General features: G+C 43.3%; 1 protein-coding gene across 1 annotated transcript in view; it reads right to left on the bottom strand.

Annotated features, from left to right (window-relative positions):
- Nsg2 (neuronal vesicle trafficking associated 2) overlaps positions 1 to 20634 on the bottom strand; it is a 55837-nt gene that overhangs the window by 28980 nt on the left and 6223 nt on the right. The window contains exon 3 of the mRNA XM_020183635.2: positions 10831 to 10914. Within this exon, the coding sequence (XP_020039224.1) occupies positions 10831 to 10914 (84 nt within the window). The remainder of the gene's footprint in view (positions 1 to 10830; positions 10915 to 20634) is intronic.

Here is a 20634-nt window from a genome sequence, read left to right as displayed (position 1 = left end):
CTCACCCAACTACCAGTTTTACAGATGGGAAAACTGAGGTCCACGGGCTGAAACCAGAAACCATTTTTCCCTGTGCAGTTTAGAGACTTTCTTAGAGATCAGAGATTTATTTCTTAGCCTCAAAGAAATGCAATAAAAATCATAAATTTAAATTTTTCAGTTTCATCTAGCTAAATATTATTTTTATTCTCTCCTTCTCCCTCCCTCTCCTATTCACTCCTATCTCCTCCCTCTCATTCTTCCCTAACCTCTTGGCTCTCCCTCTCCCTGTCTCATCTCATATAAGACTCAGTCTAGAATTTCTGTATAATAGTAATCTGGTTTTGTAGCCACAAATGCTACCAAAATTAATGATTCTTAAAATATGATTGTGAAAGCACCTGTCCTTTCTACTTTCAACATTCATTTGTCATTTTTTCAGAGTGAAAGAGGTTAAGCAGCAGAGGTCTGATACGTATCAGAGGCTACTGTATGCAGGGGTAGAGCACACTCGAGGACCTGAATTTGACATACACCCCCAGAACCACATAAAAAGGAAACTGAGGCTCCTGGAGGTGAGGTAACTTGCTCAAGGTCACACAGCCAGTGAGTTTTAGAACCAATGTTTGGACCTAGGTCTGTCACATTGCAAAGCAAAATTGAGTTCAGATTATAGAGAAGTAGAACGAGTTAATGACAATCACACAAGTGAGTGTTGAATCCCCTAAAAGAACCAAATTGCATCCCAGTCACTCAGATCACAGAGCTGTGTCGCTTGCCAGCATCCTCAGGAGGAAGACAGGCCTGTGTGGTAGTTGCTATGACAACTCGTTTTCTTATAATTATAGAACACAGTAGTGACATGACAAACTGCACATACAGTTACTTTGTGAGGGTCTGTCTTCCTCTAACAGTTCCAAAGGCTTAAACATCATACATTCAAAAACAAAACAATCACATTTAATATAATCACTTGTTGCAGTAGTGGAGGCCCAGGGACCAAGAGAGTCAGGAGGTAAACCCTCCTGCCTTGTGACTCAGATCATGAATTGAGTCATGTGACAAGCATTGAGGGAAATGACATCTCTCCCTTGGTAAATGTTTCTTGTCTTTTTTGCTTTTGGACCAATGCATTTCTGGATTTGGCCAAATGGTTTTATTGCAAGAGAAAAAAGAAGAAAAGAACAAAATCAACCTGGTGTTTGGCTAATGACAGGAACACTCAGTAAAGCTCTAGTAGCCTAGCAACGACTTGTCAGCTTAGTCGAATTTAGGCCAGTGCCAAGTGTAGCACTTCCTAACTTGGAAGATGACTGACAAGTGTGCATTTTTGTGTGCACATACACGTGAACACACTCAGACACACCCCTCTGAGTCAGAAAATCCTCACCCTGCCCTTTATGGCTGTGTGACGCAAAGCACCTTAATTAACCATTCTGATCCTCAGTTTTCTCATCTGTACATCAAAATAACTCCTCCTTCAGGAATTATAGTAAGATAAAGTGAGAAATAGCTAGCAAACTATTGGGCATATCATGAGAGGTCAATGAAATGGAAGTTGTTATTATTAGTTAATTATAAATAATAATTTTTAAAGTTTTGTTTTACTTTCCATGACCATCTTCTTTTTAATACTCCCAGTCTAGGATCTGAGAAAGCTTCATGAGGCCCCACCTTCAGGATGACCTAACAATCCAGCCAGGTGGCAGGAGAACACTGGGAAATCCAAGGTGCAATGAGAGGTGTGGAAGCAGAGGATATGCTGGGAGCTGTAGGGCCCCCAGGTGAAACTATGACTTGGAGAATCCAGGACAAGTTCCCGGGGGAAATGAGATCTGAGCTGGGTCACAGAGAAAAAAACATGGGATGGCCACAGAGGTAGAGGAAACCTCATGTACCAAGAGCTGAAGCTGTGAAAAGGCAGCTTTGCAGAACTATGAGAATCCTAGGCACCGAATGCAGGAAGTTGGTGACACAGGGACAGGAAATAGCACTGAGGAGCACATTTGGGAAAGCCTCCCTGCTATGCTGAGGATTTCATCCAGTTGCCTATAGGAAGTAAGGAGCCATCAAAGATCTCTCATGCAAAAGATGAATCCGATGACCTACTCTGATTTTGCCGTTATAGGTGGAAGGGTGGGCTAGGAATAGAGTCCCAGGCTGGCACAGTGGCAAGGGTAATCAAACAGGGGTAAAAGAGACAGGGAAGTACCACTTGAGATAGAGAAGCCAGGGATATATCTGGCTTCCCCCAGAGATCCAACATGGTGGCCAAATTTCATCCAATCAGATGACCCACTCTCCAGAATGAAGGTTCACATAATGACAAGAGAAAGATCACAAGTATGGCGCCACTATGGAACATGAATGTTCACTTACATGAGCCCACTTAGGTCTTACAACAGGTCTATGATGTAGACATCATTATTCTACTTTATAGACTGGGGTTCAAAGAGTGAAATGCCTTGCTTTAATCACAATAACCCATGGTCTTGAAGCCCCCCTCATATCTTCCCCTTTTGTAGATTGCCTTCCACACTATGTGTCCTGGTAAACCAGCTCTTAGCTTGGGCAGGGGAAGGAGGAGATATGTAGTGGCTGCTGATTTCTCTGGTGTAAATACTCCCACTATAGTTTGAAGCTTTCAACAGTTTAACAACTGATTTGCAAGCTCTGAACAAGCAGTTCTCAAGAGTGGGCGTCCTCTGGCTCCAGCTCCCCCGCACAAGTCCCAAAGGAAACAAGAATAGTCACAAGACTGAAAGTCGCCTTCTATGCTAGAGTTATCAACAAAGGGACTTTGTTACAGCATGTCTTTACTGGGGTTTGTTTGAATCGATCAGAATGTGAAGCCAGCAACAAACATGCCGTAGGCAGTTGGTTTAGGGGTCCTTGATTCTCCCAGCTTCAGCTATCCCTGCACCCTAGCCTGTTCTTTCTAGTACAGTACCCTATGTGTATCCTCTCTCAGAAATATTTTGCTAAAAAATAAACCATATTTTCTTTTCAACAATTAATTAGTAACAATACATATTCTTGAAGATGGTTTTAATAGCACACTCATCAGGCCCAAAGAAAGCACCCAGCCAGAACCAGAAGCCAGAATCTTTGCTCTGATCTTCAGTAATACTCTAGCAGAAGTAAAATAATAAACACAAAATATGATCGCAGCCTTTTTCCACCAAGTACCCACGTGCAAATTCTTTCCATGCCAGAAAATGACTCTGCTCTGAGCTTAGCAGCCAGTGCTTTTAATAACTTGCTTAAAAATGTTCCTTAAAGTAAAAAAAGGACAGCAATAAAAACCAAGACAACAGATAATAAAGTAAAATCTCTTATCTCCAGTTGCTGCTGTCACAAATATTAGCATCCCACCAATGGAAGCCCATCCCTGGGGTTTTGATGAAAAATCAGTGGAAGCAAGTGGCAAAGCCGTAAATGAGATCTTGCCTCCTTGGGAATGGGAGGTCAGGAGGAAGACATTTATGAGACTGTGTCATCAGTAAGAAACTTAAGACGGAAAGATAAGGCTCCGACTTTAAATAAAGATACTGAAAATGAGGCAGCCCAAAGCTGTTCATGTTATCCATGTGGAATTTCTTGACCACAGGGATTTTTTTTTTTGTTTGCCACTCACCTCTTACTCATTTATTAAAGGTATCTTCTGGTACCTAGCCTGGTGAGATGCTGGCTAGGCTCTTGGGGCACAAGGATGACGTGGGCGCCATTCCTGCTTCAAGGAGCTCATGGTCTAGTCTGTGGGAAGCCCAGAGGGTAACAATGATGCCAGCACTGTGTAATTAGTGCAAGAATCCAGAGGAGGAGTTATGTGGGCATGCAGAAGACTATACAGGCCAAAGACCAGCTGAGTTGGGGTTGAGGTTGAGTGGAGAGGTAGTCACATGCTGAAGGCAGCAAAGGCATTCAAGGTGGAAGGGACAGAAACAACATGGAGAAAGGCAGGGAGACAAGAAAGTCACAGAGTCATGGGGATGGGTGAGTTCTGCAGGGAGTACAGGGAACCCATGGGAGGAGGCCGGGAGCAGCAGAAACCACACTACAGCAAGGTTCTCAGCATGGAGCTGAGGCAGGACCCTCCTCTGGAGGAGTGAGGAGAGTAGGATGGAGGAGGCTGAGAAAGGAGGCAGAGGGACCCAGGAGGAGCCTGGACAAAGGAGATGCAGCTGAACTCCAATGAGGGAATGAGAACGGAGACCTTCAGGAGGCCTGGACTCTCTGACTGTTAAACACCATGACAGGCACTGGGGGCTGGTTTGTTTTCCATGTCTCCTGTTCTGCTGGAACCTGAGCAGGTGTGAGATGTGAGATGGACCACCAAGATCCCCAGACCTTGGCCTTCTGTTGTAGGAGAAAATGAAGGACCAGCTGGCAGGTAAAGCAGCTCAGTAGCATGCCCTAGGGAGCCAGTCCCATGCAGCTGGGACTCCCCTTCCACTCAGCTGCAGTTTCCCTCCCCTGGGCCCTTACTCCCTGGAGGCAGCAGGTAGCCCCGTGCTTAGGGCCTGGGAGGAAAGCCCAGCTCCTCAGCCTGCTGGGCATGGACTTTGGATAAATCACCCTGCTTCTCTAAAGCCGTTTTCCTCCTCTGCCCATGGGACTCAGGTCCCTCCAGCCTGGTTTGCTGGGATCATTCAGTGGGAAAGTGCCAAACACAGGTCAGGAGTAGGGTAGGAGCCCAAAGAGTCAAACAGTTCAGGAAATGGATGAAAAGGCAAAAAACTAATATATGCTAAGATGTTAGGTCTGAAATCACAACTGGAGAGGTTTTCTGTCATTTTGCTTGTTTGTTGTGGTTGTTTGATTTTAGTAAGAGCCTACAGATAATGGTTCTCTCACTTCCAGAGTTCTCCCACCTCTCTTATGTTTTACTGTGGGCATTTGCCTAAGAGGATTGGTGAGTTTGGTCACTATTTTGCTTTCCACCCATTCTGGCTTCCTCCCACTAGACTGTACCCTGGGCCTTGTCTACAGGCTTCCCCATAACCTTTCCCCAGGTGCGGGACACCTTCCAATTTGAAGGTCCAATCTGCCCAGATCATAGTCAAAGAAGCCAGATTTTCTGAGTTCTGAATCAGGACCTGTGGTCAGGAAGAAATACTGAGACCATCCCAAAGACTAGACTGGTGTTACAACACCCCTAAAAACTCCCATTCCATGCCAGGCCCTCTGTTGGAAATAGGGAGAGATGGGGCCAGACATTTCCCTACATCAGAGGCAAGTAGGGGTTGGCAGGTATAGTAGAGCAGAAATGCAGACCCCCACATGACCATTCAGAGCCCAGAGTGAGGAGATCCTGGATCAGGCCAAGAGGACCAAGGAATGGTCCCACAGGAGGTGTTCTTACATCCCCAGGAGGTTCTTAGGCTGAAAAGTGGGTGTAAAGCATTTTTAACACATTATGATTATTCATGTTATAACTGTTTGTGGAAAAAGTACTCTACAAAAATAGCCTTTACCAGCAGGCAAAGAAAGAACCACAGGCCACCCACGAGTCCTGGCATTGGCCTGGCTACAACCTTGAACAATTCCTTCAGGATTTTCCAGTCATATTTCCATGCCAAAAGTCAGGAAAGAGAGAATCAGAACCCAAGTAACAGACAAAATCCAGTTAATTAAACATGAAACAAAGAACCAAGGATAAATGAAAGCGTATGACTAGGAAACAAATAAATGATCATTTATTAAGCCTGTAGGTACACCAGGAACTTAAGCTATTTGTCATCTCAAGATTGTGCCTTGGTTTTACCAATGAGTAGTCAGGAGGTCAGAGGCATGAAGGGATTTCCCAAGATCATGAAGCTAAAAGGCACAAGGTCATGGATTGGGATTCTTGGGTAAGCCCAGCCTCAAAGCCCAATTGATCCCCTTGGCACAATGACTTCCAAATGCAACACTCAGCTCCCACTAATGGACCAGACCTGGAATTAGCAGGTCTGAAACCTGTACAGACACAGAAGTACCTTTCCAAGTTCCAATACCCTCCATACCACCAGCACCTTCCATAGCACCAATACCTCCATGGCACTTGTACAGTCCATACCACCAGCACTGCCATAACACCAATGCCTCCCACAACAGCAGTACCTTCCAAAGCATCACCATCTTGCATAGTACAGAAGCACCTTCAACATTACTAGCATCTCCATACCACCAGCACCTTCCACAGCACAAGCAACTACACAGCACTAGCCATCTAGTGCCAACAGGCTCCATAGGATCCATACATTCCAGAGCACCAGTTTGTCCCAATGCACCAGCACTTTCCATGGTACCAGAGCCTCTTTAGCACCAGAACTTGCCATACACCAGCACCATCCAGAGCACCATCATCCTCCAGAACAAAATCAGAGGAAGGGGAGGGATCATCTTTGCACTCTCCCATTTGCAGACTGCTGGAAGATATTACAAGTCTCTGACCTTTTACAGTCACTGCAAGAGCCTCCTTAGTTTTAGAAGTGACAAAAATGCCAGGCAATTCTTTCAGTGGACCTCAATCTTTCTCAACTCACCTCTCCCCATCATGCTCTCTTCTCCCTTTCTCTCTCACTCTACAATTGCTATGAACTGCTCTCCAGGCCAACTTTGAAATTTCAAAGCACAAGCTGGCCACCTCCATGACAATGGCACCTACAACGACAGAAGGAGGCATATTGTCTTCCTTAAAATTACCTCAGCCTTGGGTGATACCCAGAAGTTTCTTTCAGCACTGGCTCTCTAAGGCTAACTGTAAATTCCCTGACTTCCGACCCTCATTCTCCAGCTGAAATCTCCAGCCTCAGTTCCAGACCTGTTAGTAACATCCAAGGGTGGCAAGACCCCGTCCCCAACCCAAGGCTTCCAGGCACTTCACACTCAGTGAAGCCTTCTCCCAGCCTTCTCTCTCAGTGGAAGGTATCCTCTGGGTCCAGTTGGACACCAAGGAGCCTCCCAACCCCCTTTCTCCAACCAGAAACAAGTTCTGCAAATTCTACCTCTGCAACAGCCCCACCTGGATCCCTGAGCCCCAATGAGCTGACTCAGCTCAGACCCTCAGACTCGTAATTACCACAGCAGCTTCCTCCCTCTCCTTGGCATCCAACCTGCAGCCTGCAGATGCATCCTCCACAGAGCCCAGAGGGAGCTCTGTTGAAGAAAGCGCAAAAACCAGGCTAATTAATGCTCTCAGCGTTACATAAGCAAAGGAAAATGTGTTTCTGTCCCTGTTTTTTGTTCTAAGAGGCAGGGCCCTCCTCCACCCACTCCTGATAGTCATTGCTGACAAAGGGCTCCGTGGAACCACAGACCCCTTTGTTCCTGGCCCTCCAGGACTAATTGGGCCGGACTGCATGGGGGGCTTCCACAGGCCCTGGACCTTGACCACATAGCTCCCTTTCTCCTAGCTGACTCATTTTAGACATAACTGGTAGTTACTTACTGCAAGCAGCAAGGCTGAATGGAAAAGCCAGGCAGGCTGGACTTTGAACAGCAGTGCTGCCACTGAGTAGCTGGCTGGGTAGCTTATGTCGCCTCTCTGAGCCATGGCTCCCCTCTGAGAACAGAACATTCCAGGAGTCCCCTTTATGACTGGACATGGACTCCCAGTGGACACATGAAACCTCAGATAGTACTGACCCCTCTGTAGACTGTTTCTTCCTAAACAAATGTAAATTTTAGTTTATAAATTAAGCACAGTAATAGACTAACAACAATAATAAATCATTGATCTTAGCAACCTCAGCATACAGTTGTGTTTTTCCTTACTAAATCAAAAACTTTGAACTTTTCACCTAAAGGAAGCACTCTTCAGCTTTCCTTTGACATGTTGACTTGCCAGCATCACTGCTCTTATGCTTTGGGACCATTCTGAAGTAAAAAACGGATCCACAAACATGAGCACTGCATTACCATAGCAGTCAATCTGATGACCGAGATAGTCACTGAGTGACTACTGAGCAGGTAAGTACCGACAGAAAGATGGCCCATGTCCTGGGCTAAATAGAGTGGGAAAGCACAAGATTTTATAGAGCTATTCAGAATGGTGTGCAATTTAAAACTTACAAATCGTTTATTTCTATAATTTTCCATTTAATGTTTTTGGACCATGGTTGACTATGGGTGTCATGATTTGGATCCTAAATGTCACCCAAAATTCATGTGTTGAAGACTTGGTCCCCAGTGCAGCCATGTCCAAAGGTAAGCCTTTTGGGAGGTGAGTGGATCATCACGGCTCTGACCTCATGATAGATGAATGGCTCGATAGGTCAATGGGAGGTGGCGGAAACTCTAGGGGATGGGGTTTAGGTAGGTCACTGGCAGCACACCCTTCATGTTCTCTCTCTCTCTCTCTCTTTCTCCCTGTTTCCTGGCCACCATGAGGTGAGCAGCTTTGATTTCCCACAAGCCCCCCCACCATGATGCTCGGCCTCATCACAAATCCAGAAACAATGGAGCCTCGTGACCATGGGGTGCAACTTCTGAAACCATATGACAAAATAAATCTTTCCTCCTGTAAGTTGGTTTTCTCCAGTACTTTGTTATATAATGGAAATGTGACTAACACAGTGGGTGACTGAAGGTGCAGAAAGCAAAGCCACAGATGAGAGGGACTGCTATGTACCCGTGTCTCGTGTTTAAATAGGATCAAATGGCCATGTCACTAAAGTGGTGGAAGAGAAGAACAAAATACGATCCCACACCACCCTTGAAAACAGCCACAGGTAGCGTCTTCATACGTTTCTTTTTATATTGTCTTTCCTTTGTATTTGAGTTTTCTTCAGAGTTCCAATCCTTTCTAGAAAGCACACAATTTTAACCCGTTTTTCTTACTCTACATTCTCTCCTATGTCTTTGCCCAAATTATTCCATGTGTTCATCGCCATCATTTTAAATGACCATTGGGTACAGAATGATTCCTTTAAAAACACTTAACACTCTCTGTGGTAAAAAGAAGAAACTTTTAAAAACAATTCCCTTTTTTTGATTATTGCAATAATACGTGCTCACTGTATAAAATTTGGAAAGCATAAAAAAGTAAAAAGGTGAAATTATCTTACAAGCCAGCCTATAATTCAGAGTAAAGTACTCTGGGAAAAAAATCTATCATAGAGATATGTTTTTATTTATTGAACCAAGAGAAAGTTGTTGAAAGCCTATCACTGCTCAATACTTTGATTTTATAAATAGCACTAAAGTAAATAGTTTTATATATGAATCTGACTTATTTCTTATGACCTCTTTTACCAGGGAAGGTCAACTTTGCCCTGTGACCTGACGTCCACACTTTATGCACCAAGATGCCCCAATCCTTCCTTCAAACCTGTGTGTTCGTTCCTTCGAGTACAGCTTTGTTCCTGCAGGTACCTGAGTGAGGCAGGGCAAGGATGCACTTCACTGGGTCACACTGTGTGACAGATGCTGAAGTACAGTAAGAGAATGGTCGCTGCCCTCTAACAGGGAGCTAGCATCCAAAGTCCCACACTGCAAGGCACGCTTGTGGGAGTGCCACATTTTCATCTTCCACTCCCAGTTACTCTACTATGGATTTAGCACAGAGAAAGAGAGTCATGGGCAAAGACAGACCAATATGTTAATCCACACACCCACTCCAGTCTCCAGAGAAACAACCAAAGGCTGTTCTCGCTTTCAAAATCCTGGTCACAGTTAGCACAAGAAAGCTACTCTTAATTGTGCCACTTGTTCTGTATAGATCCTAGTGGTTCATGTGTTCTGCACCTTCACAGCAACCCTATTATTATCTCCATGTGTTAAATGAGGTTTAGTGACTTGCTTATGGTCACACAGCTAGAAAGTAGAAATGAGGCTCCAACCCAGCCAGCCCGCTTCTATTTCCATCCACAGAACCACTTGCTCTACTGCCTCCATGTCTGATTTTGACTCCTAAAACCCCTGTAGGTCTACCTGTATCTCTCTGTCTACTCACCATCCTTGTCTGAACCACTATTATGTTTTCCTTGGACAACTACAGTACACCCAATTAGCCATTAAAAGAAAGCAATTCAGTCACATCTTTCCTCCTCTTGAAGTCTTTCAGAGGCTTCCTATTACTTTCAGAACAAAACCTAAAATTCCTGCATACAGCCTACAAGGCCTGGAACAGGCTGCATTCTGCTCACTTTTCTTGCCTGGGCTCTGTTTGCTCCCCACCCCTCTCTTAGAGCACAGCTTCACTGTCCTTGTTCCTACTAGGGCTAATATCCCTCCAGCCTCGGGGCATTTGCACAAGCTGTGCTGTCCTTAGCAACCAGTTTCTTTGTGGCTACTTAATGTTTGCTCCCCTCTCCCGACTCTCAAGTCCTATATGACCTCTCCAAAGCACTTCCCTAAGGTTCCTTCTTTCATGCTACACAGTTCTGTCATGCCACTTGTCACAGCCAATATTACATATTTGTAAGTCTTTCTAATGACCTGTCCACCAAGATATAGAAAACCAGCTGTCAGGTTTGCATAACCAAAAAATTCAGCTTTTCTTTCTTGTTGTCGTTTTTTGTATTCATTAGTCATATCCAATGTCTAAAATTTAAGTTTGTCCATGCATCTCCATCATATTTCCTAAAGACTGTGATGGAAAGGTAGGAAGGAGGGGACAAGAGAAACAAAAAGAATAAAAGAGGCATTTATCAGTTATCAGATTTATCAGAACATTCTGGAGCACAAAGGGTGTGAGGTGAGCTCTTGACATTTGATGGCACTCTGTAGCTTCAAAACCTCCTCCCAAAATAGCCTGCATGGTTGCTCACTCCACAGCAGTAGCAGCTTCCCCAGCCGGCATGTGCTGGGTGAGCTGAGCCAGCCTTACCATTACTCTTTGCATGACCCCATCAAGAAACTGACCGTGAACTCTGCAATCTTCGGCACCCGGAACTTCCCTTTGTTCTTCTGTTCCGGCTGATACTCTGTCCTTGTTTTCACGATCACCTGAAACATTTGAGCAACATTAGTATACACTCTTTTTATTTTCTCTCTCTCTAGTACCTAGAAATAAAGAATATCCCCTCGCAAACACACACAAGAAGAGAGAAAAATTCAAATTACCCACTACACTCTCCCAACCCAGGAAAGACAAACACAGGTGACAATTTTGATTGTACCTTTCCTGATGTTTTTATATGCCTGTCTATGTGTATATTCTACACATGCTTTTATGAAATGGAGTCATACATCACGATCTAGTTTACAACCTGTTTGTACTGCGCAGCACCATACTTTCTTACAGTTTCCCAACATAGACAAATGTAAGATTTCATTTTTGCCATTTTTTCCAGTACTAGGAATTGAACCCAGAGCCTCATGCATGCTAGGCAAGTGCTCTACACTGAGCTGCACATTAAGTCCCTCCCTTTTCCTTTTGATGTCAGATTTCAGGGTATGTACGTACTACAATTGATATTTAATGGCTGAACATCTGTGTAGTCTCACCATTTGGGTCATATGGACAATTTATGAGGAACAAGCTGTAGCTAAACCTTTGCATGTATTTTAATTCTAATTTTATTTGGGGACTTGTGTGAAGAAAAACAGCCTTTTAGAGAGCCTATTCAGACTACTGTGTCATTTTATGTTTCCAAAGTCTGAGTATTTTTGCAGAGGTAGAAAATCTCCTACCAAGATATGCTGTCAGCCTGATAAAATGTTTATGGAACTCCACCCCACCGTGCAGGCAGAGTAGAAGAAGAAGAAACCTGACAGACAATCAACAGCTATGGCCAGGTGTCACCATGCCATGAAGAACACAAAAATTCACTGTGTCTCAGGGTCTCACCCGAAAATATGGACTAACCACAATCAAAATCCCTATTTAAAAAAGTCCCTAAAAACTTCAGTGAGATGAGAAGTATTCATACTGTAAATCCATTTATTATGTTGCTAGAACTAGAGGAAGTACCTCATGCACCTTACCTACACACTATTACTGTTTCCACTCTCCGAACAAAGAAATCAAAGCTCAGAGTCTCTTAGCCACTTGTTCAAAGTCACACAGCTAAAAAGAAACAATCTTGTAACCATGGTCATTCCTAATTTTGATTATAACCTAAATTCACAAGAATTTCCAATGAAAACTCCCACCAACTTTTCCTGGAGACAACAGTCTAAAGTATTGAGTGAAGTAAGAATTATTATTTTTTTGGTGGTATGGAGTTTGAACTCAAGGCCTCACACTTGCTTAGGCAGGTGCTCTACTACTTTAGCTACTCCACCAGCCAGGAATTCTTTAAAGTTTATGAGACATGCCATGAGTCTAGCTCTAGAAGGAAGGAAGGGGGCACTGCCATGGACTGGGCATCTACTCTGTAGCTCATAACCATGCTGGCTAAGGCCTGGGAACTCCTTCCTTTCCCTTGCCTATAGAAGTCATTTCCGTGTGGAAATCCTGGTGGGCTCTGCTCTCTTGGCAGTCTCCTCTCACCAACAGAAAGAGAGTTTTTGGCATCTTTAAATAGAGAAGCAGAGGAGATAACCTCAGACAATCACTTATGGGAAAGGTGGAAGGAGGGGAGAATGTTACCTTAATTTTCATCCTACCTCCTCAGTCAAAGAATAGGAAAACTGAAGCAAACTGTAGAACAGAGTCCCTCACATGATGCTATATAAAACTCTAGAAGACTGGAAAGAGATTCTCCACTGACCCTGAAGAATTAAACTGACATGCTATGACAGGAACATGTTGGTATCTGAGTGCAACCCCCCAACCAACAAGAAAACAGGGACTTCAGTCCTATAACCACAAGAAACTGAATTCTGCCAACAACTTGACTGAGCTTGGAAGAGATCCCAAGTGCCAGACAAGGATGCAGTCCAATCACCTTGATTTCAGACTTGTGAGACCCTGAGGTCCCGGCTAACTTACCCTAAGACTTCTGACCTATAAAAGCTGGGAGGCAATAAATTTGTGTAGGCTTAGACAAAAAACCCAGAATTTTGTTACACAGCAATAAAACCAGTGCACCTTCCTGTATCACCAAGCCCATCTCCACCATCTCTTGACTCCTTTCTTTCCTGTCTAGATCTGTGACCATCAATCAGGTCTCAAGCAGCTTCACATCACACATCAAATATTAAGTCATTGCTTATTATCCGTTCTGCTGCTTCTGTGTCTTTATAAACATCCTCCCCAGAACCTCTTAAAATGCTTAAAACCATTTCATCATTTTGTATAAATTGGAAAGACCCTGTATGCTGACCAACAGGTTGAAACAACAGATAGAACTAAAAAATATTAATGTTGGGATGAGCTAGTGAGTAATTAGGTAATATCACTCTAGTTGTCATAACAATAAACATTTTGAAGGTTTTCTTTCTAGCATTTTTTTCCTTTTTCAATCAAAAGCTCCTTGATGTTCCTTTTAGGAACTCTCCCCTGTCCCACTATGTGGCAGCCATATGGTGTGGTGGGATCCACCCTTCCTTCATTGACAAAGATGGTCCTTAATTAGGTTACGCCAATCAGTAAATACTATCCAATCAATAATACCATTTGATTAGCTCAGGAATTGTCATGTCACCCAATTTGAACCAATGAGAGCAGTATTGATTGACTAGGAACTTAAGTTAAAAAGTCTCCTTGATCTTCAGGGATGTAGCTGGGAACGAGCTTTTCCTCTGGATGGTGTGAAGACTTGAGTTCTGGACCTGCTGTAGTTATCATTGCTACTATGAGGGGAACTGGGAGGAGATCAAAGGCAGCACACAAAGGAGGGCAGAGCCAACAGAAACCCAGAGCACGGAGACGGGCCCTGATGACATCCTTCCCTGTGGATCACACCTTTTCTGAAGCTAAACCCATGCTGAGCTCCGTAGTTATGGGGCAAATACATACTCTTTAAACTTTAATGCAATTTAGCCTGGTTTTTCTGCTACTTGAGACTAAAAGCTTTCTCTCTGATATAAACGTATTCCCCCAAAACCAAGCAAATGAACTGATAAGCTATTAGAATTCAGTAAAACAGCCAAACACTAAATAAGCATATCACAATCAATAGATTTCCTAGGTGTCAGCAAAAAGTCACCTCAAAAAATATAATGGATCCACCAAAAGATACATACCAGAAGATTCAGAGCAACCTTACTTGCAATAACCCAAAATGGGAACAACTCAAACATCCATTAACAGAAGAATGGTTACATTGGGGTTTATCCATGAAATGGAAGGGCCACACAGCAATCCTGTACATACATGGATGATTCTCACAGACATTACATTAAATAAAGGTCATCAGGCACAAAAAAGTTTTTTTATACACTGCATAATTTCATTTGTATCAGTTTCAAATATATATAATCGTGTAATTTATTTATATAATTTATAAGTATATGATATTTATTTTAAATATATTTCATTCACCATTTACAGTAATGAGGTTAGGAAGTGTTAAATTTAGGCAGAGTTGGGGCCAAAGTCCTTTCTTCACATCCATGCCCTGTTTTGCTCTGAGCTTCTATGAAATTTTGCTCTTGCCCTGAGTAACTTTCTAATCAAAACAATCCTTTTAGCTTTAGCATCTCAGTCCTCAAACCACAAAACTCAAGAGTAGACCCAGGGACAGGTAGGTACCAGACACCGTGTGAGTTCTTATCATCTGCTCCTCTCTTTTTAGCTAAGCCACATTTTCTCCAAAAACAACACGAGCTACTGCCTGATGTTTCACCATCACCCCTAGGGAAGGGGGAGCTCTTTAGAAAGCTATCTCTGTTTCACATTTGCCTGAAACAAATGGACAGCACTTGCCCTCATTATCTTTGACCTTTCAAAGATACAGATAGTCCCCAACTCATGACGATTTGACTTAAGATTTTTCTGGTGTGAAAGTGATGCACACATTCAGTAGAAACTGTACTTGTAATTTTAAACTTTGATCTTTTCCCAGTCTAGCAATATGTGGAATAATGCTCTCTGTTTGTGCTGGACAGTGTTTGCCAGCACAACTCCCAGTCAGTCCCATGATTACAATGGGAAACAACCACTACTTCTGGTGTGCTGTATAGCTAAGCTGGGATGTTTGGTAGGTTAGGTTGATCACATGCATTTCTGACTTAGGATATTTTCAATTTACAATAGGTTATCTGGATATAACCCTACTGTAAGTCAGAGGACATTTGTATTTGACAGGCTTGGTCTTCCTCTCCTCCTTGAAACATTCTCCTCTGTTAGGTCTGTAGTAAACTTTCTCTTGGTTCTGTTCTTCCCACACTGGTCAGCCCTTCTCAGTTTCCTCTTCAGGATCCTCCTTCCACCTAATCTCTCAATGTCAGGATTTTTCAGAGCTAGGTCATGGCCACTTTTCTCTCCTTCTATAAGTACCTTGTGAGTATTCTGACTCCTTCCCATCACTGACAAGTCCATCTTTTATTCTCATAATTTTTGGATGGGTATCTCCATTCAGAACCTCACACAACAGTCGGTTCACAATACTGGACATTAGTAATTGGATTCACACACCTAAATTGACCCTGACCCACTCTCCCAGCTAACTTTCCCTCAATGTTTTCATTCTATGGAACCCAAGCTCAGAAAACAGTAGCACCATTCACACCATTGTTTACAACAAATCAAATACAGGAGTCACTTATAATCCCTCCTTTCCCTGTAGCTGCAAATCCCTTCCAACATTCCATCCATTCTAGTTTCAGTGTCCTCGGAAATTTCTCTTGAATCAACTCATTTGTCTGGTTGCACTGCCTCTACCAAGAGCACGCTCACTTCTCCATGACTTTGGCTCTAGCCAAATACCTTGTTTCTGTTCTTGCCTCTACTACCCCAAAGGAAAAAAATCATTGTAGACCAAAGAAGTGACATATACAAAAAAAAACATTCAAAAGATACTCAGAAGGCTGACACTGGGGGAACCATGAAGAAGAAGCTTTAAGTGGCCAGAGAACAAGGCAGGGAGGGGAAAAGGTGACAGTGATGAAGCTGGAGGGGAAGACAGAGACTCTGAATGCCTTGCTAAGTAACTTGGAATTTAAACTGAGAGTGATGAGGACCTAAGGAAGGATGATAATCAAAAGATTGGCTTTCCAGATGTGTGTTCCAGTCAGAGGAGAGGCCTTAGCTATGGTGAAGCTACACCAGCTTGGGGGAGAGGTAGAGAACAAGGAAAACACAGCCCTTAAAGGTACTGGAACCAAACTCCTATTAGGAGTTGCATGAAATGTGGTGCTTTATTCCTATGGAGTGGAGCCAGAAACATTCCCTTCTTTATATGTAAGATACGGTAACCATTACTTTTTTTAGTACTATGAAAGGGAAGGCATAAGAAATGCTAGCCAATCGTTATTAATTGCACCTTGGAGGAATCAGCCTGCATAAGCAAAGACAGAAAGAGAAGAGAAAATGAATTTGCAAAGAAAGGCTCTATTCTGGACATTCTTCTTTTCCCTGCAGCTAAAAAAATATGGAGCAAAACAGAGCCCTCGTCTCCTTAATATATAACAGAAATCAGAGAAGAAAACAAAGGTAGGGAGAGAAGAAGGAAAAATTCTCCCTAGCCTTATTATTAAAAGCAAGGCTGTACATACATTTGGAAAAATGAAACCCCGGGACTTCATATACCATGGATGTGGTCAAAATAACCCCTTTGTTTTCTTTTCATATTTACACCTTGGTCCCCCATTGTCCTGTTGGCTGTTAATATGAAGAACATAATTTAACGTAATTGGCATTGTGAAAATGGGATAAATTATTCATCCCAAAAGGACCCTTCATCTGGCTATAATTCCCCCTTCACTGGCAATGCCACATAATACATGGTGGTTCAGATGGTGCAAAGTACAGATCATAAAAATTTTAAATACTACTTCCTGGGATTATCAATAATGAAGAGGTTCCCACATGGAGAGGCCCTAGGATTGGCAGGAACAATAAATAAAAGTTCAGAAGTGCTGACAGGGAGAGATATTGTCTTTTTGTGAGCTGGACTTGCACAGGGCAAAAACAGCTCTGCACTGTACCCTCAGCTCAGCCCTGCAGCACAGCAAGAGGTCAGAGCCACAGTGAATGGCTGACTGCTAAGCCCCAGCTCTGTACGTGCCAGAGTCTTGCTGGCTGCCCACTGGTAAGGATCCCTTTAATTCTCATCATTTTCTTGAGGACATTTTCTCTGGTCCTTAATTCTGTCTTTTAAAATCACTATTATTCTTATTTTTCAGATGAGCCAAGTTCACCTTCCCACGTTGCTCTTGACCCAATGACTGGCACATGGTTGATCCAATAAGCAGAGTGAGCCCTTCACTGTGGTCATGAATTTTATAAGGTGCCCACGATGTGCCTGGTGCTGAGTCAAAACTGTCACATTCTGTCTCTCAGCAAGTCTTCTCTTTTACTGTCTGAGGTATGGGCAACCACCCCCACTTACAAAAGAAGCTGAATCCCAGAGAATAAATGACTTCAGACACTCCTATGGCCACCAAGAGGCACAGCCATGACTTGAACCTAAGCTCAGATCCAAGTAGCACCTTGTACTCTGCTCCTATAGGACCTAGGATATAATAAGGGCTCCATAAATACAGTTGAATCAATGAGTGAATCAATGAATGGATTAGTTAATGAATTGATGAATCAATTGATAAATAAATCTCTTTTCTAAAGAGCCTGAGTCCTCAGTTGGGAACTTCCCCCACTTGCCTCCGTCCATTCTCACCTCACACTCTCTCTTTGGGTTTGAGTCTTTCGCTGTGCCCTGAAGCTGTAGAATGTCAATGCTCAAAGGACTTTAGTTGGCAGTGCTGTACAATCCCTTCGACTCACAAGTGGGGAGTCTGGAGCCCAGAGAAGGGAAGGGACTTGGTACAGGTCACATCCTAAGACTGAGTAGAGCAGGTCTGTACATGAACCTACCAAATCCCAGTCTGGACTCTTACCGTGGAATCAAGTCTCTTGTCCTTGTTGGGCTTGTGCTCTCTCAGAGACAAAGTGGGAGGTTGACCAATATGGCCTCTAACAGACCATCTAGCCCCAAAAGTCTATGACTCTCCAAATCTGTGAAGCAAGGTAAGGGGCTCTCCATAGGGGCCCTGGGTTCCAGAGGCTCCTAGCTCATCATCCCTGGCTGTCTGGAGCTAGCCCCTGTGCTCTCCAGAAGTAGGGACTTGATTCTGATACTGCATTGGTTATTATAATAGCATTAGTAAGAACAACAGTGACAATTAGAGCCTTGCATTAAGGCAATGTGGAAGTGTGGTAAACACTTGGCTCCCTTACAGCAATCCTTAGGGAAAGATACTACTGTCACGAGAAAACAAGCTCAGAGTAGCTGATAAAGTCACCCAGGGCCCCCCAGCCAGTAGGTGGTGGAATTTGTATTTAAATTTATGCCTCCCTGTAAAGACAGGGACACTGGCTAACGCCATGGTGGATTCTCCACGTGTGAAAGTGAGCGAGTTCCATCAGCTTTCCTACACTGTTTTACCATCCATGAAATGGGGGAGATTTTTATAAATAAAAAATTTGGTACATGCTTATGGTGAAAAAGGGGGTGGTTAAAATTATAAAAATCTTCAAACAGACCCCACCAATCCCCATCCTTGTTCTCCTAACATTTAAGTTTCTTGCATGTCCTTCCATGAACTTGTGATTTATGAATCACAAGTTCATAGTATATACACATTGCCCTCCAGCTCCATCCAAGTTGTCAAGCAGGACAATATTTTAATCCTTTTTAATGGCCAAATAATATTCTGTCGGGTCTATTACATTACACAATGTACGCATGTGTCAAAATATTACATTGTACCCCAATAAATACACACAGTTGTCATGTGTCAATCAAAAATAAAACATTTTTAAAAAACAATAAGATAGACACACTTGTTGTGTATTTCCACAGATGAGATCCTGCCATACTACCCTCTTTGAAGTCATTTCAACTGAGCAATGTGCTCTGGCCTCTTTGCACCTGAGCCCAAGCCACTCTGACTCAATCTCACAACCACTGCTTAGTATTGTCCCATACATGTATCAGAGTTACTTAATCACTCCCTTCTCATCCAACAGTTCAAGTTCTTCCCAATTTTTCTGTAATATTTATAGGGCTTTGAATACTTGAAAAAATATGCCCACAGGATAACTTCCTACCCTACAAAGCATGCCAGTCAAATGGTACATGCAGTTTAAAATTTATAAACAATGTCAAAATATTCCCTGAAAACCCCTGCATCAAGTTATGTAACCAAGAAGAAAGTATTGGGAACAGGTTCATTCCAGCATTATCAACACCAGGCATTGCTAATATTTTTGCCAATTCTGTAATAAAATATTGTATTTTATTTAAAACTATGCTTTTAAATTATAGGGAATTTTTATATGCTTACTGGTGACTTTATATCTATTTTCAGGAACTGCCTGAAAACAGAGCCTTTGCCCCAACTTAGAGTGATTCATAACCTGTCTGATGAGAACAAGGGGACCCTGCAGACAGACACTTCTGCTGCAACTTGAAACTTCTCTGATCCTGTGTCTCAGGGAGAAAACGAAGTCAGCGGCAGGAGTGTCACCCTTCTGCCCAACATCCTTCTCAGTCTCCACTGTGGAAAGCCAGACACCTGGGCTCCAGACCCTCATCCTGCTTTCCCCTCATTCTCAACATGTTTGTCTTCCTAGCCTTCCAAACACATCACTCTGGGTGGTATATTCCAGGGGTCTAGCTATAGAAAGGCAGCTATATCAATGAGCATTCACTGTGCCATGCCCTGTGCTAGGCCCAATAGACAACTTTCATGTTTTTTACCTGACAGTAATCCATTAGGTAGATATTATACTCATTTTACAGTTGCAAACAACACAACCCAGAGAGGTTAAGAAATTTGCCTAAAGCCACATAGCAAGCAAATAACTCAGCTGAGGATTTAACCCAGTGTCTAGAACTACAAAGTGTTTGTGACCTATCACACAAACTTTGAAGATTGTCATATATCAATAACCAGTCTCTAAATGTCTCCATTGCTCTCCTCCTAAAGCAGGTGAGCTAACCTACTCCAAGGCTTATGAAGACTTAGTAATCAGCAAAAAAGGAACAAAGCATTTGCCCAGAGTCTGGCAGCTGGCTTTCTGAATGCATGATCCACCTGGGGTTTTGCCATGGTGAGGTTGTACCCATCTGTGGTTTCCTTTCTGCAGACCTGCCATCCATTACTTGGCATCTCTCAGCACACCTGCGTGCAGATCTGGGCTGCACTGTTTTCTCTTGGTGTGTTGTAGGACTGCAGGTCACCTCTCTGAGCCTGATGCTGCATCTGTAAGACATGGATAACAGTAGAAGCCTCACAAAGGGCTTTTAAGGACACTTGGGTTGTCGTGTTACTTAGATAAACCAAACGCATGTCAGCCGATTAATGGCTCAAGCTTCCCAGGCTCCTATGATCTGGAGAAATCCACTCAACTGCTTAGGTCTGAGTCTATTTTCCCAGCTGTCAAGTGAGAAATGGAGCCCACTTTTAAGCTAAATGGGGCCAGCATTTCCCACTATGCACCGTGTGCCAGGACTCAGGCTACTGAGATGATGCAGAGCTGGGGCTCTGGGGCTGAGTGGAAAAATGGAGGAGAGAAGGAATATTCTCCTAAAGTCAACTTGGCCCCAAGATTCAGTGATTCCACTCCCTCCCATTCCCACGGTGCCAGTCCTGACCACCAACATCTTCTTCGTG

The sequence above is a fragment of the Castor canadensis genome, chromosome 16 (genome assembly GCF_047511655.1).
Source record: "Castor canadensis chromosome 16, mCasCan1.hap1v2, whole genome shotgun sequence".
NCBI lineage: Eukaryota > Metazoa > Chordata > Mammalia > Rodentia > Castoridae > Castor > Castor canadensis.
Note: the sequence above shows the minus strand (reverse complement) of the source record. Positions and strands in the feature narration are given on the sequence as shown.